We start from the raw sequence: 25,560 nt of genomic DNA on the forward strand, positions 1-25,560 counted from the left end.
AAGAGAAGCCACCACAATGAGAAGCCCGCGCACCGCAATGAAGAGTAGCCCCCGCTCGCCACAACTAGAGAAAGCCCGCACACAGCAACAAAGACCCAAATCAGCCCAAAATAAATAAATACATAAATATTTAAAAAAAAGAAAATACACAGAGGCAGAACGGTGGTGACACAGACGCAGCGTGCTATGGTAGCCTGACAGTTGTGTGGCCACGGCCAAGTCATTAGGCTTCTCTGAGCCTCTATTTGTCAGCCATCCGTGGTAACGCCTGCCTCACCCTCTGGTGGTGGTGGGGGCGGGAACATCATGGGTTCGTTCTTTTAACAAGGCTCACTGTGTGCCAGCCCCTGGGCTATTTGTTGGGAATTCAGAAATGGAGAGACCAGGCCCTGCCCTGGGTGCTGTTGCACCCAGGAGGGGAGGCACAAAGAGAATGGCGGGTCATAGGCTGTTACAGGCGCTGAGACCAAAGGGGGCTGGGCCGGCCTCCTGGGAGCTGGGGAAAGGCTTCCTGGAGGAGGCATCTGAGCGGTCCCTCAGGCTGAGCGGTCCCTCAGGCTGAGCTGCACAGCAGCACAGGGGAGAAACGGCCAGAGCTGGGCAGTGAGGTGGGAGGCACGGGTGGAAACTGCAAGGAGCCTGGCGTCGCCGTTGAGGGGGAGAGGTTGGTGGATGGTGGGATCTGGAGGGACTTGGAAACCTTGCCGAGGAGACACAAGGAGCCCCTGAAGAGCTGTAATGAGAGACGTGGTCTGTCAGACTTGCTCTGTGGGAGGTCTCGGGCTGGACGATAGATTGGGGTCAAGTCTGGAGAGAGGGGAGCACCCAGGAGGAAGCTAGCACCATGGTCTAGGCAAGAGATGATGAAGGCCTCCAGGCAGAGACCCAGGAGAGAGGGCTTAGGCAGGACACAGGGTCAAGACGTGGGTTTCATTCATTCCCTCAGCAGCAAGGTGAGCCTGATGGCTGCTCGCGCTACACTGTTCGTGCATGGGGACGCGGCGAGCAAGGCCCCTGCTCTCCTGGAGCTCAAGTTCTAGCGGCACCTACGAGGACGGTGAGTGGAATGAAACGAGGGTTTCAGAGCCTTCTGTCCACAGGGACCAAAGAAAGTTGAGGCTTGTGGGGCGGGACCATGGGTTCAGTAGGAAACAAGGAAGCACACGGACAAGGGTAAGCCTCCGATGGCCGTAAAGTGGCTGCCAAACACAGGAGGGCTGGAGTGGAGAATGGAAAAGGGGAGTCCTCAGTCCCTGCCCAGGGGCCCGACCACAGTTTGGGCTTTTATGAGGCTGTAAACCAAGCGTTGAGCAGGAGCCGGCCCTTCTTCCATCTTCCTCATTGTTAATGAGAGGCGGGGTGGGGAGAGGAAGGGAAGGGAGAGGCGGGAGGGGAGAGGAGAGGCAGGGAGAGGAGGGAAGGGGCAGGGAGAGGAGGGGGGAGGGGAAGGGAGAGGCAGGGAGGGGAGAGGAGGGGCAGGGAGAGGAGGGGCAGGGAGAGGAGGGGCAGGGAGAGGAGGAAAGAGGCAGGAAGGGGAGGGGGGAGGGGAAGGGAGAGGCAGGGAGGGGAGAGGAGGGGCAGGGAGAGGAGGGAAGGGGTAGGAAGGGGAGGGGCAGGAAGGGGAGGGGGAAGGGGAAGGGAGAGGCAGGGAGGGGAGAGGAGAGGCAGGGAGGGGAGCGAAGAGGCAGGAAGGGGAGGGGGGAGGGGAAGGGAGAGGCGGGGAGGGGAGAGGAGGGGCAGGGAGAGGAGGGAAGGGGCAGGAAGGGGAGGGGGGAGGGGAAGGGAGAGGCAGGGAGGGGAGAGGAGGGGAGGGGAGAGGAGGGGAGGGGAGAGGAGGGGAGGGGTAGGAGGGAAGGGGTAGGAGGGAAGGGGTAGGAAGGGGAGGGGGAAGGGGAAGGGAGAGGCGGGGAGGGGAGAGGAGGGGAGGGGAGAGGAGGGGAGGGGTAGGAGGGAAGGGGTAGGAGGGAAGGGGTAGGAAGGGGAGGGGGAAGGGGAAGGGAGAGGCGGGGAGGGGAGAGGAGGGGAGGGGAGAGGAGGGGAGGGGTAGGAGGGAAGGGGTAGGAGGGAAGGGGTAGGAAGGGGAGGGGGAAGGGGAAGGGAGAGGCGGGGAGGGGAGAGGAGGGGAGGGGTAGGAAGGGGAGGGGAGAAGGGGAAGGGAGAGGCGGGGAGGGGAGAGGAGGGGCAGGGAGAGGAGGGGCAGGGAGAGGAGGGAAGGGGTAGGAAGGGGAGGGGGAAAGGGAAGGGAGAGGCAGGGAGGGGAGAGGCGGGGAGGGGAGAGGCAGGGAGGGGAGAGGAGGGTCAGGGAGAGGAGGGAAGGGGTAGGAAGGGGAGGGGCAGGGAGGGGCAGGAAGGGGAGGGGGAAAGGGAAGGGAGAGGCAGGGAGGGGAGAGGAGGGGCAGGGAGAGGAGGGAAGGGGTAGGAGGGAAGGGGTAGGAAGGGGAGGGGGAAGGGGAAGGGAGAGGCAGGGAGGGGAGAGGCGGGGAGGGGAGAGGCAGGGAGGGGAGAGGAGGGGCAGGGAGAGGAGGGAAGGGGTAGGAGGGAAGGGGTAGGAGGGAAGGGGTAGGAAGGGGAGGGGGGAAGGGAAGGGAGAGGCAGGGAGGGGAGAGGAGGGGCAGGGAGAGGAGGGAAGGGGTAGGAGGGAAGGGGTAGGAAGGGGAGGGGGAAGGGGAAGGGAGAGGCGGGGAGGGGAGAGGAGGGGCAGGGAGAGGAGGGGCAGGGAGAGGAGGGAAGGGGTAGGAAGGGGAGGGGGGAAGGGAAGGGAGAGGAGGGGCAGGGGGAGGAGGGGCAGGAGAGGAGGGAAGGGGTAGGAAGGGGAGGGGGCAAGGGGAAGGGAGAGGCGGGGCAGGGAGAGGAGGGGCAGGGAGAGGCGGGTCAGGGCGGGGGCAGGGTGGGAAGGGGAGGGGGGAGGAGGGAAGGCGCAGGGCGGGCCTCACCATAGTCAGGTAGTGGTACTCGGAGGGCGCGCCCAGGCACAGCAGGTTCTTCTCCTCTGCGGTCATGCCCATGAGCATGCAGTAGAAGATGTGGTAGTTCCGCTCCTCCGGGGCCTAGTGGGGAGGGAGTTCCAGGGAGCTTGTAAGCATCTCGCCTGAGGCTACGGGGCCTCAGGACTGTCTCCTGCCCCCACACCTGTCCCAGCTTCCTTCTTCCTCAGCGGGTAGCGCTCCGGCATTGACCTGAGGGATGGCCATGCCTGGTCGCTGTCCTCCTCCAAGGCCAGCTCATCCTGACTGTTCTGCGCGGAAAGGCCACCTTGCCTTGGAACTCGTCACTCCCCGGGGCTTCCCTGCATCCTGACCGCTCCTTGCAGCCCGGAGTCACAGATGAGGCAGTGAGTCCAGATTCAGACCCGGGCCCTCTGACTCAGAACCCCGGACTCTTGACAGTCTACGGTGAAGCCTTCCTATTCACCTTGTGACCCCCAGGACCTGGCATCCACAGGTTTACCTAGCTGGGCCTCTGCAATTTTAAACATTATTATTATTATTATTCTTATTATTATTTTTGCGGTACGCGTTCCTCTCACTGCTGTGGCCTCTCCCGTTGCGGAGCACAGGCTCCGGACGCGCAGGCTCAGCGGCCATGGCTCACGAGCCCAGGCGCTCCGCGGCATGTGGGATCTTCCCGGACCAGGGCACGAACCCGTGTCCCCTGCATCGGCAGGCGGACTCTCAACCACTGTGCCACCAGGGAAGCCCTAAACATTATTTTTAAACTTTATTTCACATCCCCGTTGTGAAATTCAAACAATTCCAAGTATAGAGCGTTAAAGGGTGAGTTTCTTTCTGCCCCAACTTGCCACTCCGCAAATGACCTCCTCAGAACAGTTTGATGGTCTGTGTTCCTTTGTAGACATCACTAATGTATTTACTTAGAGTATATCTATAAAAAGTTTATTTTTTAGGCAAGCACATACTTATTGTTCTTCAGCTTCCTCTTTTTTTCATCTAAACGGGTCTCTTAGCCGTCTGTCTACACTGACACAGACACACCCCCTCAGCCTTTTAGCTGACCCAGCCTTCCACAGTATAGATATGCCAAGATTTTTTAATCTTCTCATGGACAGGACTTGTCTCTCATCTGCTCTAGAAGTCTCCTGTCCATTCTGGGGTACCTCTTTGAGGAACAAATTCTCCGAATTCACCAACCACCGTGCGAAGAATTACAGGCTTCTGGAAAGGGCAAACTTTGGAGTCGGAGAGACTACCTTCTACTAGTTCTGTGACCCTGGGTACGTGACTTAACTTACCTGGACTGTTTCTTCATCTCTACAATGGGGAGAAAGAGACCCGTCTCTCATGGTTGTGGTGAAGGTCTAATGAGATAATGCAGGGGAAACACCTGGCACCAGGTGGGGGTCACTAAAGGTGAGCTTCCTTCTTCAGCTTGCCCAGGTGTCTGTCTGTCCTAACACACAGCGCCAGTCCCTTTGGTGGCATATCCCCAATCTGAAACATCGTGTGTGTGTGGTACGTGTGCGCTCGTGCACACACGTGTTAGGGGTTATACCATCATATGAGAGAGCACCTTACCCCCAACAAAGCCGTGTTAACTCAGCCGATGTGGCTGCCACACTTTGGGTTCCTTGTTACCCAGGACTGTCTACTTGACTTGTGGGGTGCAGTGCGAAATAAAAGCATGGGGCTTCTTGCTAAAGAGTTATTAAGAATTTCAAGATGGCAACGACAGAGCATCAAACCGAGACCGGGCCCCTGCGAGTACAAGGCCCTGTGTTGACGACACAGACCGCGTGCCACCTCATTTCCTGCAGGTGGTCTTTTGGACAGTGTCATCTAGGTCCTCCTGCCAGGGGCCCCAACACACCTGATGATACATCCACCCCCAGATGGGGACTGGCCTGGCCTCAGAATTAATTCTAGTAGAGGTGAAGAGTAGTAAGCACCAAAGGATGAGGCCAACTATACAGATGGAAAATTCGAAAGAGAAAATCCTTGAATAAATCATTTCCTTGAATATTGGGGAAGGACCATCATTATCCTATTCTAAGGGTCCTTGGCCCGTCTCGGACCAGGGTTCAATGACAGCAAGCTAAGGCCTATGGGAGTCTGGGGCGGAGGAAAGGAGGGGTGAGAGTGATGGAAGGGACCCCTCTTGGAAGCCTCCCCAATCCCCTGACTCCCATCCTGGGGTGGGAGGAGGTTCCCCCAGGACCAGTGCAGCAGGCAGAGGCCTTACCTGCCGGCAGACCCGGGATTTCTCCAGGAGAAATTGCTCGATGCACGCCCCCTCAATCACTCCACTGGAGTTGAAGTAGATGTCGATGTACTTCCCAAAGCGGCTTGAGTTGTCGTTTCGGATCGTCTTGGCATTTCCGAAGGCTGAGGGCCGACGGATGATGCCCATGACGGGAGCAGAGAAGAGAAAATTTACTTTTACTGGGATCCTCTGGGAAGGCTTCTCAGAGGAGGTGGCCAAGCCCAGACTCGAAGGATGGGTAGGATTACACTGGACAGTGGCGGCAGCCAAGGGTTCGCTAAGAGGAAGGCAAAGTGCAGCTAAAGGTTCGGAGGTAAGGAAGCATGGGGTGTGCTTCCAGGGAGGGAAATTCGGCTGGACCATAGGATACAGGAGGAAAACAGTGGAAGATGGATGGAACCGTTAGCAGGCGGAGCCAAGTAGCGCAGAGCCTTGAATGCCAAGCTGAGAAGTTTGGCATTAGTCCCACAGGTGACGGGGGAAGGGGGAAACCTTCTGAGGGAGTGTGGAGGCTGATTTACATTTTAGAAAGATTGCTCAGGCTGTAGGGTGGAGGCTGGGTTAGAGAGGGCAAGCTCGCAGAGAGAGTGGCAAGAGCTGGCACGGGTCAGAGCGCAGATAAGGAGCTTAGACCAGATGGCATTTGGGCTGCAGCACGATCCAAAGTACATTCCATAGAGCTGTTTCTGCAGGGTTTTATGATGTGACTGCATTAAGAGAGATCCTTTGCACACACATCCTCTCCTGCACACATAATTGAAAAGAATAGAGGATCTGTCTACTCTTAACCGTAGAATGCCTTTGGGATCCTTCCATGTATCAATAATCCATTCCCAGCATTTCGCAAATTGATTTCATCTTGGAGCCCTTTGTATTTTATTTTTTAGTTTTTGGCTGCATTGCGCGACATGTGGGATCTTAGTTCCCTGACCAGGGATCGAACCCGCTTCCCCTGCAGTACGAGCGCAGAGTCCTAACCACTGGACAGCCAGGGAAGTCCCTTGGAGCCCTTTTGAAATCCTGAGAAGTCGCTAAAAGAGTATGGCTTATCCTGCCCTTCCCCACAGGCACCCCCTGGCAGGAAGGTGCCAGCCCACAGGTCCTGGAAAGGAGGTTGGTCCCGTGCGTGACTGCATACCTTCCAGGATGGGGTTGGCCTCCAGGACCTGCTGCTCAATCCACGAATGCTGGCTGCTGATGGTGGCCAGGAACTGCAGGATGAGCTTGGTGGTCTCTGTTTTCCCTGCTCCAGACTCGCCACTGCAAAGAGGGCATGCAGGAACCTCAGTCAGTAGAACAACTAGTTTTCAACACCTGTCAGCTCTCCTGCAGACCCATCACATGCCCGCTTTCTGGGCCGGTCTGAACAAGGATGCTCTCTCCCTGTGCAGAAATCCCACTGCGTTCTCCCTGACGTCCCCTGCCTACTCTGTGTTAGTTTATTAGTGTGTTCATCTTTCCTGCTCGACTATGCAGGTATGGTTGTATGTGGTTCATTCCAGGGTCACTGGCACAGTGTTCAGTAACTCCATGAATGAATAAGACCAGGTGATGCGATGCCCTGATAATAACGTTCTCTCTGTGAGCGGTGAGCTCATGCTGGCCAGAGGGGGAACTGCATGAGCCTTTTGGGAAAGCAGTCTGGCATAGGTATCAAAACGCTTCAGAATTATTCCGCCATTAGTCTAAGGAAAGACTCCTAAAATGAGAAAAAGCCTTCTCCACAAAGCTTCCTGCTCATTGAAGTGTTATTTATTTATCATTGCGATTACATGGGAAGCAACAAAAATGGGGGAAATTAGTTACAGTCCATCCAGTCAGAGAACATTGTGCAGCCACTTAATCCAGGTCTGCACAGAGCCTGCAGTCACACGAGCAACGCTTACTAGTTAAGCGAAGTGGTAAATGTAGGCAGTATTCAGTCAAATTTTAACCAAGTGGGTAGAGGAAGCTTTTTCTTCCAAAAATGTCTGGCAATATTTTTGCTGAGAATATTTTTCTGAAATTTTTAAAAATTTTCATAGTGAATATATATTAATTTCATAATGGATATGAAAACCAGTTTTTTCCATATTTTAGGGCAGTGCAGTGGTCAAGATAGTGCTAGAGAAGGACCTTGAGGACCCTGAGCTTGCCTCCTGCCATGAGCCCCCCAAAATTACAACTGTTTATTTGTTTAAAAGATTTATTCATTATTTATTTATTTATTTTATTTTTGGCTGTGTTGGGTCCTAGCTGCGGCACGCGGGATCTTCACTGAGGCATGTGGGATCTTTCTTTGTGGCTCACGGGCTTCTCTCTAGTTGTGGTGGGCAGATTTTCTCTCTCTAGTTGTGGTGCTTGAGCTCCAGGGCGCGTGGGCTCTGTAGTGTGTGGCACACAGGCTCTCTAGTTGAGGCACGTGAGCTCAGTAGTTGTGGTGTGCGGGCTTAGTTGCTCCGCGGCATGTGGGATCTTAGTTCCCCGACCAGGGATCGAACCCACGTCCCCTGCATTGTAAGGTGGATTCTTTACCACTGGACCACCAGGGAAGTCCCCCCAAATTACAACTATTTACAGAGAAATTATTGATGACAAAAACTGGACGACTAGAGGAAAAGAAATTCTTTAACTAAATACATAAAGAAGGAATCACAGCACAGGGAACTGGACTCAATATTCTGTGATAACCTACATGAGAAAAGAATCTGAAAAAGAATGTATATATGTGTATGTATAACTAAATCACTTTGCTGTACACCTGAAACTAACACAACATTGTAAATCAACTCTACTCTAATAAAATTAAAAAGACAAAAACCCCAAAACGGCAACAACAACAAAACAAAACAAACAAAAATATTTGCTTAATTGTCTTGGGACTAAATGTTAAATGGCATTATGTTTAAAGAATAAAATACATTTAGTTCACAGTTAAATTATATCAACTCAAAAACAAAAAAACAACTAAACCAACAACAACAAAGAAGGAACCACAATGAGATGGTAGGAGGGGCAGAGATGCAGTACAGTCAAGACCCATACCCCCGGGTAGGTCCCACGAGTGGAAGAATAATTACAATTATAGAGGTTCTCCCCAAGGAGAGAGGGGTCTGAGCCCCGCACTGGGCTCCTGAACCAGGAAGACAAACCCTCACAATGTTTGCCTTTGAAGGCCCATGGGACCTACTTTAAGAAGAGCCAGAGAGCTGTGGGGGATAGAGACTCCACTCCTGAAGGGCGCACACAAAACCTCACACTGCTTGCCTGGGGCAGAAGTAGTGATTTGAAAGGAGGCTGGGTCAGACCTGCTGATCTCGGAGAGTGTCCTGAAGGCAAGGGGTAACTGCAGCTCCCCCTGGGGACACGGACACTGGTGGCAGCCATTTGGGGAGCTTGCTGAGCAAGTGGACACTGGGGCTGGGGGGTGCCATTGTGGAATCCTCCCTCGAGCTCTTTAGTGCCAAGACGTCAACAGCCTGTTGCTGCCAGTGCTGGGACATCTCAGGCCAAGTAACTGCTAGGTGGGGACACAGCCCCACCCACCAGCAGGAGGCTGCCTTAAGACCCCCCAGACAGCTGCCCTAGGACCTGGCTCTGTCCACCAGAGGACCTGGAATCCAGCCTCACCCACCAGTGAGCCAGCACTAACCTCAGGACCCCTGGGACCAGCCCACACCCACCAACAGGCCAACACCAACCTTGGAAATCCCCGGGCCCTGCCTACCAGCAGGTTGACACCAACTCTGAGACACCTTGGGAACCCAGTTCTGTCCACAGTGAGCCAGCAATAGCCCCGGGACACCCTGAGATCCAGCCCCCCTCACCAACAGGCCGAAGCCAGGTTTGGGACACCCCAGACCCTGCAGCTAGCCATGGCGGGAACTGGCCCCACCCATCAGCTAGATGCACTAGAAGGAACAGCAGTAGATCAGATGATACAGAGACATGGATCAGGAAGCTGGAAGACAGAGTAGTGGAAATCACTGATGCTCAACAGGAAAAAGAATGAAAAGAAATGAGGGCAGTTTAATCTGGGACCACATCAAGCATATTAACGTTCACATTACAAGGGTCCCAGAAGGGGAAGAGAGAAAGGGGCAGAAAACATATTTGAAGGCATGATAGCTGAAAATTTCCCTAATCTGGGAAAGGAAACACACATCCAGGTCCAAGAAGCACTGAGAGACCCAAGCAGGATCAACCAGTGAGGGCCACACCAAGACACATTGTCATTAAAATGATAATGGGATGAGAAGATATTAAAAGCAGCAAGGGAAAAGCAACAAGTAACATACAAGGGAACTCCCATACGGCTGTCAGCTGACTTTTCAGCAGAAACTCTGCAGGCCAGAGGGGGTGGCACAGTATATTTGAAGTGAGGAAAGGGAAGACATACAACCAAGAATGCTCTACCCAGCAAGGCTCTCGTTCAGATCTGACGGAGAGATCAAAAGCTTTACAGACAAGCAAAAGCTGAAGGAATTCTGCACCACCAAACCAGCTTTACAAAAAATGTTAAAGGGAGTTCTCTAAGCAAAAAAGAAAAGGCCACTACTAGACACATGAAAATTATGACAGGAAAACAGCTCATGGTTAAAGGTAAATATACAGTAAAGGTAGTAAGTCAACCACATACAAAGCTAGTAGGAGGGTTAAAAGACAAAAGGAGTTAAATCCACAATAAGTAGTCAAGGGATATACAAAACAAAAGGATATAAAATATGATGTGGAAAATAGTAAATGGGCGGGGGTAGTAAAAATGCAGTGTTATTAAAATATGTTTTAGCTTATGAGATCAGCAACTTAAAATAAGCATGTATATATGTATGATTATGTATTATATATCATGTATACGTATGATTATATACATGATTATATGTATGATATATGACATACATATCTACATAGCAATATATAAACCTCACAGAAACCACAAACCAAAAATCTATAATAGATACACACAGAGAAAGATAAAGGAATCCAAACATAACGCTAAAGATAGTCCTCAAATCACAAGGGAAGAGAACAAAAGAAGAAAGGAACAAAAAGAACTACAAAACAACCCGAAGACAATAGCAAAATGACAATAAGGACATACCTATTAACAATTACTTTAAATGTAAAGGGACTAAATGATATATATACGATGGAATATTACTCAGCCATAAAAAAGAATGAAATCTTGCCATTTGCTACAACATGGATGGACCTAGAGGGTATTATGCTAAGTGAAGTAAGTCAGAGAAAGACAAATACTGTATGATTTCCGGTGGAATCTAAAAAACACAACAAATGAACAAACAGAACAAAACATCAACAAAGTTATAGATGCAGAGGACAAGCAGGTGGTTGCCTGAGGGTCAGGGGTTGGGGGAGGAAAGACATAGGTGAGAGAGATTAAGAGGTACAGACTTCCAGTCACGGATATGAAATGCAACTCCTGACCAGTTTTGTTTCCCTTCCTGTACTGTTTTGAAGCAAACCTCAGACAAACACGGTTTCCTCTGAAAATGTTAATTTTTTAAAAAAGTTTTCATCCAATTGTCCCTGATCACTATGCCAGGGGAGCCAGTCAGGAGAACACCCCTGCATGTAGAGATGACTCCGAAGCCAGAGGGCTCAGGTGCCTCTCTCGCGCCCCGGGGAGGCAGTTGGACTCAAGTGATGCTCACGCAAACAGCCACCCGGGTGCTCTGTGCTTTTCTACAGGCGCTGCTGTCCTGGCGGTGAGGCTTCCTGGCAAGACATCGCTCTGTCTTCTTTTCCCAGAGCCCTGGGTTTAAATTCCCTGTTTAACAGCTGTGCGTCTCTAGAAAAGAATGTCAACCGGTGGGAGGTTTCCCCAGCAGTAAAACAGGAATAGGAGTGTCTACTACAGAGAGTTGCTGACAGCGTGAAACATGATAACCTAAGCTGTAGGACTTCGTTCCAGTCTCTGTTCCAAGGTCCCCTCCTCAGAGAGGCCAGCCCGATCTGCCCTTTTACCTAAAGCAGCGGCCCCATCACTCTCTTTCTCCTCTTTCCCTGCAGTGTTTTCCTTCAAAGTTCTTATTACCCGCTGAAACAATTTGCTTGTTTATTGCCTGTCTCCTCTTCTAGAATGTAAGGTCCACAAGGCAGGGATTTTAGTCCCTTTCCTTTGCTGCTGTCTCCTCATGTTAGGACAGGATAGGAGACAGAATTGGAGCACAAAAGAACCTCGAATGAATGAATGAATGAGTGAATGAATGGGTGAATGGATGGATGAGTGGATGAATGAACAAATGCATGAGTGACTGAGTGAATGGATGACTCTACTAGAGAACTAAGCAAGGTGTCCTGGAGCCAAATTCCCTCTCCCCGCTTTCTTTCTCGCTCTGCCTCCCTTCCATGGGTATCAGGAGGGCAGAGGCAGAGAAGCCAGGCCAGGCCCGAGTCTCTGAAGCAGCAGCATCACCTGGACTGGAGAGGGACACATCCCTTCTGGGCCCAAGTACCTGAGATCTGTCCTCCCTGAGACTTGCCCTGAGGTTTTTTTGTTTTTAAGATTTTTTGATGTGAACCATTTTTAAAGTCCTTATTGAACTTTCTACAATATTGCTTCTGTGTAATGTTTTGTTTTTTTGGCCCTGAGGCATGTGGGATCTTAGCTTCCAAACCAGGGATCGAACCCATGTCCCCTGCATTGGAAGGCGAAGTCCTAACCGCTGGACTGCCAGGGAAGTCTCCCTGAGGTTGTTTTTGAGGGGCCTCACCTGTTGGATCCTTGCACCCCAAGTGCCTATCTTGGGTCCCATTTGTAAACTAACCCATCCCCACCCTTCCTTCCTTGTCTCAGGAAATATTCACGGAAGGCTGGGGCGGTCCAGGCCCTGATGATACAGTGGAAGAGCAGGATCTGACGGAAGGCAGCCTCAGAAGGACTTTGTGGCCGTGAAGGGGGGTGTTTGCAGTTGAACGGGAGCCCCTAAGTCACACACTACTCTGGAGAGGTTTTGGGAGAGGAGATGCGCCCTCCTTTATGAGATGCTCAGAGGCAGTGTCTGGCCCACCTGCCCGCCCAGGACCTCACCTGATAATGCAGCACTGGTCCATCTTGTGCTGCTTCATGTTGAAGTAGCAGTTGTTTGCGATGGCAAAGATGTGCGGTGGCAGCTCGCCCACATGGCGCTTGTAGTACAGCTGCACCTGCTCCACGGTGTAGAGGGGCAGCGCCTGGTACGGGTTCACGGCCACAAGGATGGAGCCTGTGTACGTCTGGGGAAGGGAGAAGGTGGTTAGTGACCCCTACTCTGAGGATCAGCGCTGCCTGGCCCTGATCTTGGCCTTGGATGCCACCCCCCGAGGGCCACCAGGGCTGGCTGACTGTGGCGGGGAGGCGGGGTCTGATTCTGGACCGAGAGACGAGACCCTCAGCAGCTCAGATCCTTCACCAGGAAAGAGAGCTCCCAGGCAGGCGTGCATTCACAAGGACATTAAATGAGGTGGTCGTGCTTAATGTTTGGCGCTCTGTCTGGTATTCAGAAGAGGCTTGATAAAAATGGACTGAATGGGGCTTCCCTGGTGGCACAGTGGTTGAGAGTCCGCCTGCCGATGCAGGGGACACGGGTTCGTGCCCCGGTCCGGGAGGATCCCACATGCCGCGGAGCGGCTGCGCCTGTGAGCCATGGCCGCTGAGCCTGCGCGTCCGGAGCCTGTGCTCCGCAACGGGAGAGGCCACAACAGTGAGAGGCCTGTGTACCGCAAAAAAACAGCAGTGGTTACGAATCTGCCTGCCAATGCAGGGGACACGGGTTCGATCCCTGGTCTGGGAAGATCCCACATGCCACGGAGCAAGTAAGCCCGCGTACCACAACTACTGAGCCCAGCGTGCTGCAACTCCTGAAGCCCGTGCACCTAGAGCCCGTGCTCTGCAACAAGAGAAGCCACCGCAATGAGAAGCCTGCGCACCGCAATGAAGAGTAGCCCTGGCTCGCTGCAGGTAGAGAAAGCCCATGTGCAGCAACGAAGACCCAGCGCAGCCAAAAAAAAAAAAAAAAATGGAGTGAATGTATGAAGCAAGTCTTCACCTGCCTTTCACAGGGGCCTCCGTGAGGCTGGGCCACCACAGTAGCCCTCCTGGACCCCTCCTGGACCCTCCCACTCATCTGGAGCCTCCACTGGGCCTGCCTGCCCCTCTGGGTTGGGACGGGGACGGCCACCTCAACAGTCATGGTTTCATGACTTGTCATGAAGTCGAGTCTTCGTTTTCATTTTAGGAAGGGAGACGATAATCTCTCTGGCTCAGGACTATGACAACCACCAGATAAAAGAAAGCAAGCATAAGCTCTTTGGAAAAGATAAGCTGCAGTTCAACTTGGATAATCGCTGGTTTTGGTCCCAGCAGCTGAGGCTCACTCATCCAAAGTGGACTCAGAGTGCCCCATCCCCATCTCCTTCCCGAGGGTCTCCTCCTTCTCTCCCAGCCCAGCCCTCTATTCGGGGGCCCCTGCTCACTCTCCCACTCCTCTGAGCATCCCAGCATCAGGGCTGGTCAGAGGTCAATGAGCCACCTCCCTCTGAGAAGCCCAGGCAGGTGGTGACTTCCCCGGGTCACACCCACTCACGGCAGGGCTGGTGTCAGTGTTGGAATACCACCTCCCCTGGGAGGTCTGCATTAGAACAGGGATGAGACCCTCCCATCCACCGCTAGGCTTTGGGAGAAGGACCCGCATTTACCTACGCGGCCCTCCTGGTCATCACGCAACTTACTTCGTAGGAGGGCAGAGGTCTTCTGCCTGGTGACCCTGTGTCTGCCACATACCTAGGAAGGAACCAGGCAGAAGACTACGCCCCATGGCCTTCGGTCCACTCGGCCATCAGAGCAGGCCTTCCGCTCAGCCACAGAGGAGCGAAGAGGCAGCAGTAATTGAGTGCCTCCTATGTGCCGGGTACTGAGCTGGCATGCTGCATGTCAGCTTTCTGTACACTCGAAGGCTTTACCCCCCTGCTTCTTTCAGACTGGGGAGCAGAGATCGATGAGCATCGTCATGCTATGAGGGCGTGGGGAGTAGGGACTGAGCCAGGTGTGCCCGGGGCATAGTTTGCTTCCCCAGCCAAGTCAGCACGTGTGGCCCCAGCACACCAGGGGGCCCCATGTGGACAGGAGGGACTCACGTAGATCTTGTGCTGCCGGTAGCGGATCAGGAGGTTGTGCACCATGCCCGCCTCGTTCAGGTCCCCCAGGAGGATCATGTCATCCACGCCCTGAGCAGAGTTGGGGTGCATGGGGCTGAGGGTGCCAAGGTCCTCTGCTCGGATCCAGTGTTCCTGGAACAAAGGGCACAGGCTTTCCTGAGCGGGGGTTGTCCTGGGCCAACCTGTCCCCCACGTCCTCAATGGATCAGACGATCTGGTGGCCGGCACCTGGCCGGCTTTGGTCTGTGGTGAAGGTCAAGGGATCGGCTCAATCCGAGGCTGGAGTCAGCACACGTCTAGGGCCGAGGGTCAGTGTGCACTGAGGGTCAGTGATTGGGATCAGGGGCCGTTTGCAGCTGGGGAGCCTCACAGATGGTTGGAATAAAAGAGTGCAAGTGAAAGTGTTCTTTAAATGGCATGACATCATTTTGCAAATAGAAGGTATTATTGTTAACATTTGACTGGCTTCCAATCTGTGGGGCTCACAGGTCACAGTCTAGAATTTTCTCCTTGGATGCCGAGTCTCCACATGCTTCACTTTGAAGCGCCTCAGCAAAGAGGGTTGCCCAAGGAGGACTTAAATGACCGGCTGGACCCCTCACTCTGCATGCCCTTCTCCACTGTCGCTCCCCTGCTGCTCCCCAGCCCCCCAGGGGACGGAGCTCGCTTCCCAGCAGGTCACCCTGAGCTTCCTACTCTCTCTTCTGGGCTGTTTTGCTCAGCGTGAGCTGAGCTTCCTCCATCTCCTCACATTCCAGGGCCTCCCCTCCAGGCATCCTTCTCACCTTTCCCTCCCTCCTCCTGTCCTTCCTGCTCAGCTTCCTTTACTTTGCAAACAGTCTTCCTGCCCTCCCCCTCTCTCTGTCACAGCCCGTTTCCCACTTCACGCTTTCCTGGTCCCCTAATTGTCCTAATTTTCCATCTGCCAACACACTCCCTGCTTCTTCACTATAGGAGCAGTTCCCAAGACAGACACACAACATTCACCACGACGGGACTTCCCTGTAGTCTGTCCTGCCACATGGGTCCCTGACTTGGGCTCTGGAATCCCTGGTGCTGGGCGCAGCACCAGAGAAGGGAGGGGGCTCGGGGCCCAGGAGGGGTGGGGGGATGGGGCTGAGAAGGCTGAGCCCCTCAGGAGAGCGAGGCCATACTGACCTTGTAGTCATCATCTTCAACCAAGATCTTGCCAGGCTTTGTCTCTTTGATGACGCCCCCGATGGGCACGCTGGTCTTGTCAGCAGAGGTGAAGTTCAGCCACACGTGGTCACCCTGGAGAGCAGAGAGGAGTCGGTGGCCAGACGCTTGATCCACCTTCCCCTTCCTGCTCAAGACTTACCTCCCCGGGGGGTGTCCCTTCCAACCAAGAGATCCCACGGTGGCTGAGGCATGCTCTCTCCCCCTTCCCCTCCTCCTCCTTTTTCTTTTTCTTCTTCCCTCTCTCCTACCCTGCTCCCAGCCCTTTCTCTCTCTTGCCAGGAAGTTAATGGGAGGTGGCAGGGGAAGCTTCCCTGGCCCAGCTTTTTGCAGGAAAGTATCTCTCTGTGAGGTGCAGAAAGAGAGTCTTTGCCCTGCGAATAGCCCTGTAGCACCCAAACCCGTTGGCTGGGGAAAGACGGAGACTAAAATCTCACTAGGTTTGTGCCGGGCCTGCAGCATGGCATGGACCCACGTGAACCTCTTTCTAATCCAGGACAGTTCACGCTGCTCAAAGAGGAGGAATCCCAAAGGAACAAGCAGAGATCCACATGCAAATATACTGACATTCAAAAGGAGGAAATGAGCAGGTGAATAACACTCACCGGGGGAAATGAACTGCCGCAGAGCAGTGGAAAGTTGTGACCAAGTATCTTACCATGATTTCCAAAAAACTTATTGAGGTGTAGAGCTGAGGCACGAGGGCTCAGAAATTAGACGCCGAGACAACTGAAAAGGATGGGACGTGAACTGGCAGAGCTCAAGAAAGAAAGGGAGGAAAAGAAGTAAACATGGGCCGGAGATGAAAGCAAAACTGGAAGCAGCAACAGGGGAACAAGCACTTGCTAAAATCGTAGTAAAGATCATAGAAGACAGGAGAAAAGTGAGCAAAATGACAGAGAAAATTTCAAAGTTAGGAAAAAAAGGATAGATATGGAAGGCGGACAAAAATACTAATAATTGAAGTGCACAAAGAAGAAAATCGGGGGAAAAACCAGAAAAATTACTTAAATATAAAATTCAAGACAACTTTCAAGAAATTAATGAAGCCTTGAATCTATGGATTGAAGACACACCATTATTTCTTTGAAATAATGACAAAGAAAAATCAACTGTAGGACATAAAGGTATTGGACTAAAAAATTAGGAAATAATTTTTTGAGGGGTAGGCAGACAAAAAGGCAAGTTCACTTATAAGGAGATAATTCAGGACAAATTCAAATCATATACGAGGGCCAAACATCTCCTACAAAGATCTCAGGAAGAGAGCAATACAGCTGTTAGGATGGCCATTATAAAAAAGTACAGAAAACAACAAGTGTTATTGAGGATGTAGAGACATTGGAACCCTTGTACACTGTTGGTGGGAATGTAAAATGGTGCAGCCACTGGGGAAAACAGTATGAAGGTTCCTCAATAAATTAAAAATAGAATTACCATATGATCCAGCAGTCCCACTTCTGGGTAAATATCCAAAGAAATTCAAAGCAGAATATCAAAGACATATTTGCATTCCCATGTTCATTGCAGCGTTATTCAAAATAGCCAAGCAGTAAAAGCAACCCAAATGTCCATTGGCAGATGAACAAATAAACAAAAATGTAGTATATGCAATCATCCCTAAAAGTACTTGGGGGATGGATTCCAGGAGCCCCTGCAGATACCAAAATCCATGGATACTCAAGTGCCTTATATAAAATGATATAGCACAATGAATACTACACACCATGGAATATTATGCAGCCTTAAAAAAGAAGGAAATCCTGTCATGTGCTACAGTGTGGATGGACCTCAAGGACATTATGCTGAGCAAGAGAAGCCAGTCACAGAAGGACACATGCTGTATGATTCCACTCATGGAAAGTATCTAAAGTAGTCAAAATCATAGAAACAGAAAGTAGAAAGGTGGTTGTCAGGGGCTGGAGGAGGACGGAAGGAAAATAGTGTTTAATGAGTATAAAGTTTCAAGTGTGCAAGACGAAAATGTTCTCTGTTGCACAACATGAATATACGTAACAATACTGAAATGTACACTTAAAAATGGTTAAGATGGTAAATTGAATGTTATATTTTTTACCACAATAAAAAAAAACAGAAAAAAAAAATCCAATAATTTTTTTACCCAGCCAAATTGTCTTTCCAGTATAAAGATAACAAACATTATTGAAGATACAATATTTTCCCATAAGCCTTTTGGAAAAAAACGATTAGGGGACAAACTTCAGTCAACAGTACAAAGAATGAACATAGGTCCACACCAACACACACATCAAGAAATTTCAAAATACTTGGGACAAAGAAAAGATCATAAAAGCTTTCAGAGAGAAAAATAAGTTTTATACAAAGGCTCAAGAATTAAAATGTTGTCTACCTTCTCTCCATAGCAAGGCTGGAAACCAGAAGGAGTACATGTCTTCACAGTTCTCAGGGAAAATTACATCTAGTATGGAATCCTATGCCCAGCTGACATTCAAATGTGAATAAACATATTTTCAGACATGCAAGTTGTTAAAAATACTTCATATGTACCCTTTCTCGGGAAGCTATTACAGGTTGTGCTTGATCAAAACAAGGGAGTAAACCAAGAGAGAGAAGAACCTTGGGTCCAAGAAGAGGGATTCAGTGCAAAGGAGAGGTGAAAGAAATCTTCAGGGTGGTTGTGAAGGAGACCCCAGGACAATTCTGAGATGTGTGCCTCAGAAGTAGAAGATGCCGTTTAGATGTGGCCTCAGCAACGCTGGGAGAAACTTCTTCCTGAGGATGAAACTGATTGAACTCCCAGATGAATCATTTTGAAAGGACATTGACATATCTGGGAGAAAGCTGGGTGGCGGGGGTCGGGGGAAGGTTATGTCATCATAAGTACAGAGAAAACAAAGCAGATAGGGCAGAAGGACAATTACAAAGTCTAGCAAAGGGAAGCACAGCACTTACAATACATTGCACAGCTCAGTCGAGAGGAACATTTTCTTTCTTTCTTTTTTTAAACTTTTTATTTTATATTGGAGTATAGCTGATTAACAATGTTGTGTTAGGGACTTCCCTGGTGGTACAGTGGTGAAGAATTCACCTTCCAATGCAGGGGACGTGGGTTCGATCCTTGGTCAGGGAACTAAGATCCCACATGCCATGGGGCATCTAACCCCGTATGCCACAACTACTGAGCTCTAGTGCCTCAACTAGAGTGCACATGCCACAAACTACAGAGCCCATGTGCTCTGGAACCCACGAGCCACAACTACAGAGCCCACGCACCCTGGAGCCTGTGCACCACAACCAGAGAAGAGAAAACCCACAGGCCACAATTAGAGAGAAGCCCACACACCACAACGAAGAGCCCACGTGCTACAAAGAAAGATCCTGCGTGCCTCAATGAAGACCCTGCATGCCGCAACTAAGACCCGACGCAGCCAAAAATAAAAACAAAAACAACAACAAAAAAATAATGTGGTGTTAGTTTCAGGTGTACAGCAAAGTGATTCAGTTATGTATATACATGTATCTCTTCTTTTTCAAATTCTTTTCCCATTTAGGTTGTTATATAATATGGAGCAGAGTTCCCTGTGCTCTACAGTAGGTCCTTGTTGGTTATCTGTTTTAAATATAGCAGTACGTACATGTCAGTCCCAAACTCCCTAACTATCCTTCCCCACCCCTGTCACTTCCCCCCTGGTAACCGTAATTTCGTTTGAGAGGAACATTTTCTTAGATAAAACAGGTAAACTCTGTATGTAGATCTAATGAAAGCTAGGATTTAACAATTTCGGGAGGAAGGAGAGACAATATGAGTGCTGTGGGCGGGCGTTAGGGACAAGGAGCTAAGGCCCTTCTCACCTAGTGGGAAGTCAGTAATAGGTGCTGCCTGGAACCGAAAACTCAAACAGCCCTGTACACATGTCCTTTAGAGACACAGAGGGAAGTATCAATGAATCGACTAGAAGGTCGAGGTGGTCACCTCTCTGGAAGAGGAAGTGGGGGACTGATTCTTCAAACTGTGTGCCCAAAACAACTTAATAAAACTAAAAGCGAAATGAAAAAGAACAGTAAGGAACAGCTGCCACAGGATGCAGAAGACCAGCCTGAGAAACATACTAGATTCAGTGAACTAATTGAATCACATCAGGAACCTCAGAGACCTAGAAAAGCTTTCTTACAACAAGGATAAAATTCCAGTGTGAAAATTGCGGCATGCAGCTGAAACAGCGGGCAGATTACCAAAGAGAGAAGATTATCAGTCAAAGACAGATGATGGGAACTTCCCTCGTGGTCCAGTGGTAAAGAATTCACCTTCCAATGCTGGGGATACAGGTTTGATCCTTGGTCAGGGAACTAAGATCCCACATGCCGCGGGGCAGCTAAGCCCAAGTGCCACAACTACTGAGCTTGCGCACCTCAACTAGAGAGCCCACGTGCCGAAGACTACAGAGCCCACGCGCTCTGGAACCCGCGCACCATAACTACAGAGCCCACGTTCCCTGGAGCCTGTGTACCACAACTAGAGAAGAGAAAACCCGCACGCCACAACTAGAGAGAAACCTGCACGCCACGGCGGAAGATCCCGCATGCCTCAACGAAGATCCCGCATGCGTCGAAGACCCGACGCAGCCAATAAATAAATGAATACATACATAAATAAATAAAAAGACAGATGATGGGTATCTCACAGTGAACTTGATATTAACCAGAGATGAAAAAGAGAAAGACCATTTCCAGTCCACACTTAATGATAAGGTGTCAGGCCAACATGAGCTGGAAAGATAAACAAAAGAGCTAGAACATGACTTTTGTTCACTCCATTTGGCCAAAGCTCTCCTAGGAAATAAATGAGAAGCCGAGCACAGAAAATAGAGCTGCTTCATGAACTCTATTGGAAGAAAAAGATGACTGTGCAGAAACAGCTGAATCAGGAGAAGAGTGAGTGAGAAGAGATAAAGCAGAAGCTATCAGCTGCAAAGAAAGTAAAGTCTATGTTGAGATTCAAGAAACAGAGGATGAATTACGGAAAGCAGAGATCTACGTGACCTTCCTTGTTCTTTGTGATAAGAAATACCTGACAACTGGCTGCTACCCATGATTCAGAAAGTTCCTTCCCCAGCCTGAGACAGAAATTACTACAAGGAAACTCAAAGACCCAAGGCCATGAAGAATCCACTTCCGGGAGACCTGATCCTCAGTCTTCCGAGGTGGGCTGGCTCTTCTGGACATTGGCTGAAATGGGCGCTGTGCCCTGATCCCATGTGCCCACCTGCCATGTCTTCTCTTCCCATAGAAAAGATGGGCCTAGAGATGCCTCTGTGCTGCCTTTACTTAGATAAATGAAGGATCTAACCAATGAGAAATACCCTGTCAAGACATTTTTTTTTTCTGTTCTTTTATTTTTCATTTTATTCTATTTTTAAAATTTTTATTGAAATATAGTTGATTTACAATGTTGTGTTAATTTCAGGTGTATAGCAAAGTGATTCAGTTATACATATATATATATTCTTTTTTTACATTCTCTTCCATTATAGGTTACTACAAGATACTGAGTATAGTTCCCTGTGCTATACAGTAGGTCCTTGTTGGTTACCTAGTTTATATATTGTAGTGTGTTTTGTCAGGACATTTTAAGCCCTGAATATAAGTGAGGGATTACTGTGCAAGTGTGGTCCCCCTGCCAAAGCCCAAAGGTTGGCCAAGGTCATTTTCTTTAGGTAATACAATCTGTCTCTTTCCTCCAAACTCCCTGTCTCCGGTATTCTCCTTATAGGGTCTCATTGCCTCTCTTCTTCTTTCCTTGGGAGTGATTTGACTCAGCCTGTGGCAACTCCCATGAACAACCCCTCGATGGAAGAGATGCCATTCTTACCAGTCTCAAGCCCGACATCCTGAGGCAGCCACTCCTGACAACCTGTGTGCAGAGAGAAAGCAGAATGTCAGTCCTTGTGGCCCTGAGTTGGAGCCCTGGAGGGCAGGAGCCACGTGTGTTCATCAGCGTGGCTCTGAGTGCCTGGCATGGGGCTGAGAAATGACTCTTCAGTGAATGGACGGATGAGTCATGGTCCCACCGCAAGTGTGAGAGGAGGCGCCCTCAGCTTCATCCATCCTATCTCATCTTTACTGAACGTCTAGTTTGCACTTGGCACTGGGCTCAACTGGGAGTGCGGTGGTTCTGAACATCCCTAGGACACCATCCCTGCCGTCCAGAAGCTCAAGCTGTGTCTGGTCAGACATCCGTGAATACCAGTCATCACCCTACACCACACGGAGTGCTGAGGGAAGCAGCCAGCAGAACTAGAGACACAACATACTTGATCTAAACCTCACGGACAGGGGCTTCCCCGGCGGCGCAGTGGTTAAGGATCCACCTGTCAATGAAGGGGACACGGGTTCGAGCCCTGGTCCGGGAAGATCCCACATGCCGCGGAGCAACTAAGCCCGTGAGCCACAACTACTGAGCCTGCGCTCTAGAGCCTTCGAGCCACAGCTACTGAAGCCTGTGCACCTAGAGCCCGTGCTCCGCAATAAGAGAAGCCACCACGATGAGAAGCCGTGCACCGCAACGAAGAGTAGCTCCTGCTCGCCACAACTAGAGAAAGCCCGCGCACAGCAACAAAGACCCAACGCAGCCAAGAATAAATAAATAAACCTCACGGACACCCCCAAAACACAGATATCCCCCATTTCACTCATGGGACTCAACAAAGGAAAGGTGACCCGTTGATCAGTAGCACAGCTGGGGATTCAACCTGGACCTGCCTCCTTTCAAACCTGTCCGCAGCACCTGGCGGCCTCCCTGGTGCCCTGGGAGCACACAGGCAGGCCTGTGTAGCTGCCAGCAGGTGGGGGAGGGAGGGGAGGGAGGGGAGGGAGGGGAGGGAGGGGAGGGAGGGAGGGGAGGGAGGGGAGGGAGGGGAGGGAGGGAGGGGAGGGAGGGGAGGGAGGGGAGGGAGGGAGGGGAGGGAGGGGGGAAGGAGGGGAGGGGGGAAGGAGGGGAGGGGGGAAGGAGGGGAGGGGGGGGAAAGGAGGGGAGGGAGGGAGGGGGAAAGGAGGGGAGGGAGGGAGGGGGAAAGGAGGGGAGGGAGGGAGGGGGGAGGGAGGGGAGGGAGGGGGGAAAGGAGGGGAGGGGGGAGTGAGGGGAGGGAGGGGGGAAAGGAGGGGAGGGTGGAGGCCTTGATCTCAAGGAGGAGCCCCACCCATCCCCAGTCTTGCCCCACTGAGCAGCGGGAGGCAGGTACTGGCTTTTTTGTTCATCATATGCTCCCTGCTTCTAACACAGACTTGCTCCAAGGAGGGACCCAGGAAATAGTTGTTCAGTGAAACAGAGAACGAAGCCCTTGGAGAGGATGTCCTTTGACAATGGTTTTGCCAGATTTGTAAGAATTCACAGTGGAAGGAAAGAGGGGCCTTCTCGGGAGTTCCCTGGTCGCCTAGTGGTTAGGATTCAGGGCTTTCACTGTCGTGGCCCGGGTCCAATCCCTGGTCAGGGAACTGAGATCTTGCAAGCCGCGAGACCAAAATAAAAGGGAGGGGGGAGCGATTCTCTAGGGATGCTGCAACTTTAGCAAAGGCAGAGGGAAAAGTGCAAAGGATGTGAGGGGTCAGCACATTTGGGTTGAGCAGACCAAGCTGGGAGGTGTAGGTAGTGGGTGAATGTGACAGAGAAGCTTTGCCACTCTGTTCTGCTGGACAAAGAATTTTCTTATTCCAATTTTTCTTTCGTGTGTGAGCATTTATATGTTTATGGCAATCTACTCCTCCTAGCATTTGTTGAGTGCCTACAATGTAAAAGGCGGTAGTAATCAGATTGAGATTCCTTTTTAAGGGTCTGAGGCTACTGCTCTTTCAAGGGGGGGCTGGTCCATCTCTGCGCCTCACATACTGCAATGAGGTGGTGGGTGGGAAAGACGCAGAGGGCATTGCCTGCCTCTCGCTCCCCACTGTGGCTCTGTCCCCTCACTTCTCCACCCCAGGTAGGAATCTGAGGCTCACCCACGTTCTTTAGCTCTGTCACCCTTTACCCCCTCACCCATGGCACTGACCTCCATGGACATAATCCCTCTCCAGACACCAGGATGTGTCCCATAGGTGCCCCCCACCAGTCCTGCCATCCCTGGGGGATGAACCTGCCAAGTGTTCTGGACTCCCACTCCTCTGGTCCCCAGACTCCACTGACCTCCACTCCCCCACGACTGGCCCTGGTCTTCCTGTGTCCCAGAACTTCTCCACTTCAGAAGCCATGTCCTCCAGCTGCCACCCTCCAGCCACACCCCAGGCCAGCACCAGGCCCTCCGCCCATGGCCAACTGTTCCCTCATTTCATCACGACCCCTCAGCCCTTGCTTTTCTCTCCATTCTATCAACCAGGCATCCGAGCTTCATTTCTATCCCAACCTGCCTGGAAACTGACTTACATCTTTTCTGGAACAAAGTGGTTTTATAAGTACCCATAAATGGAATACAAAAATAAAGTACAGTAAGCTGCACTCTATGTGGCCCCCTCTGGTCCACCCTTGTCTTGTGAATGTTGTTGACTCCTCCTTGTACCTTGCAAAGTCCCAGTACCAAGCTGAGCCCACCAAGGATGGGTCACACCATCTTGACGACAGGGACCAGCACCTCCCCTACGACCTTAGAAATGTTCAGGGACACTTGAGTGGGCCCTGGTCAGCTCTTTCTGGAAAAAAAAACCCAACAACACTCTTATTTCAAATCTCCCTCCCACTACTCACTCTGCAGAACACCTTGATCTGTGTCATTGAAAAAAGAGAGAAAAATCACCCTCAGCTTCCAGCTCTGCCCACTCCCTACCTTTCCCTATATCTGAGAACATTTAAGGGACTGCCCAGGGGAAGGGGCCCCCTGACAGCCCCACACTAACCCTTCCAGCCCTGCCCTCTCTGGCCTCCTCCATCAGGGCTTTTGCTTTATCAATTACTCTGGTGGTTAAAATACTCCCACAAATTCTTTGACACTGCTCCCTTCCAAATACGGAGACTCATTCTCCCTACTGTGGATGTGGATTTAGTGACTTCCTTCTAACAAATAGAATGAGGTCGGAGTGATGGAGTATAGCTTCTGAGACTAGTTCATAAAAGGCTCTGTGTCCTCCTCCTTGCTCTGTCTGAGATCACTCGGCCTGGGGGAACTTGCTGCCGTGTCATGAGGATACTCAAGCAGCCCCAAGGAGGACCCATGTGGTGAGGAACTCAGGTCTCCAGTCAACAGCCAGTGATCTTGAAAGCAGATCTTCCAGCCGTGGTCAAGGCTTCAGATGACCAGAGCTCCAGCCAACGTCTTGACTGCAACCTTGTTATGGGTTGAATTGTGAACCCCTCTCCAAGTTCATATGTTGAAAGTCCTAACCCTCAGTACCTCACAATGGAACTGTATTTGAGGATAAAGCCCTTTTGAAGAGGTGGTGAAGTTAAACTGAAGCTGTGAGGGTGGGACGTAATCCAACATGACTGATATCCTTTTAAGAAGAGGAAGAAATACCAGAGCTGTACATGCAGAGGGATGGTCATACGAGGACAAAGCAGCAAGAGGGTAACTGTCTGCAAGCCAAGGAGAGGGACCTTGGGAAGAACCACCCCTGCCAACATCTTTGGTCTGAGACTTCCAGCTCCAGAAGCTGAATATAAATGAACACTAGAAAATGAATATAAACCACGTGGCCCAGAACCACCCAGATAAGCTGTTCTTGGATTTCAGAAATTGGGTGAGGAAATAAATATTTGTCATTTTAAGCTGCAAAATCTTGGAGTAATTTGTTTTGCAGCAGTAGATAACTAATACAATTACCCCTCCCTCTCACATCTTCATTCTTTCTTACTCTTCTAGTTTTCTCCCTGCATAGAGATCCAAGTTTTGTCTATCTTAAAATGAATTTTCTTGGCCTCATGACCACCTCCAGCTATTGCCCTCCTCTTGTTTCTATTCCACAGCTGAACTGCCTGAAAGAGTTGCCCCATGATGCTGCCTCCACTATCTCACCCTTCATGCCTTCCCAAGCCTTGGGTCACAC

The 25,560-nt window shown here is 50.9% G+C and overlaps 2 protein-coding genes across 3 annotated transcripts in view; both read right to left on the reverse strand.

The window, feature by feature from the left end:
- The window catches only part of MYO7B (myosin VIIB), a 76,496-nt gene extending 55,075 nt beyond the window's left edge, over positions 1 to 21,421 (reverse strand). For both annotated transcript variants that reach the window (XM_004276906.3, XM_049712164.1), the window contains exons 1-7: positions 21,404 to 21,421; positions 15,514 to 15,627; positions 14,335 to 14,487; positions 12,251 to 12,435; positions 6,356 to 6,477; positions 5,197 to 5,339; positions 2,934 to 3,047 (exon numbers count right to left, since the gene is read on the reverse strand). In XM_004276906.3, the coding sequence (XP_004276954.2) occupies positions 2,934 to 3,047; positions 5,197 to 5,339; positions 6,356 to 6,477; positions 12,251 to 12,435; positions 14,335 to 14,487; positions 15,514 to 15,627; positions 21,404 to 21,421 (849 nt within the window). The remainder of the gene's footprint in view (positions 1 to 2,933; positions 3,048 to 5,196; positions 5,340 to 6,355; positions 6,478 to 12,250; positions 12,436 to 14,334; positions 14,488 to 15,513; positions 15,628 to 21,403) is intronic.
- GPR17 (G protein-coupled receptor 17) overlaps positions 1 to 25,560 on the reverse strand; it is a 397,229-nt gene that overhangs the window by 69,596 nt on the left and 302,073 nt on the right. The window lies entirely within an intron of this gene.

This window comes from Orcinus orca, chromosome 7, assembly GCF_937001465.1.
Source record: "Orcinus orca chromosome 7, mOrcOrc1.1, whole genome shotgun sequence".
Taxonomy (NCBI): domain Eukaryota; kingdom Metazoa; phylum Chordata; class Mammalia; order Artiodactyla; family Delphinidae; genus Orcinus; species Orcinus orca.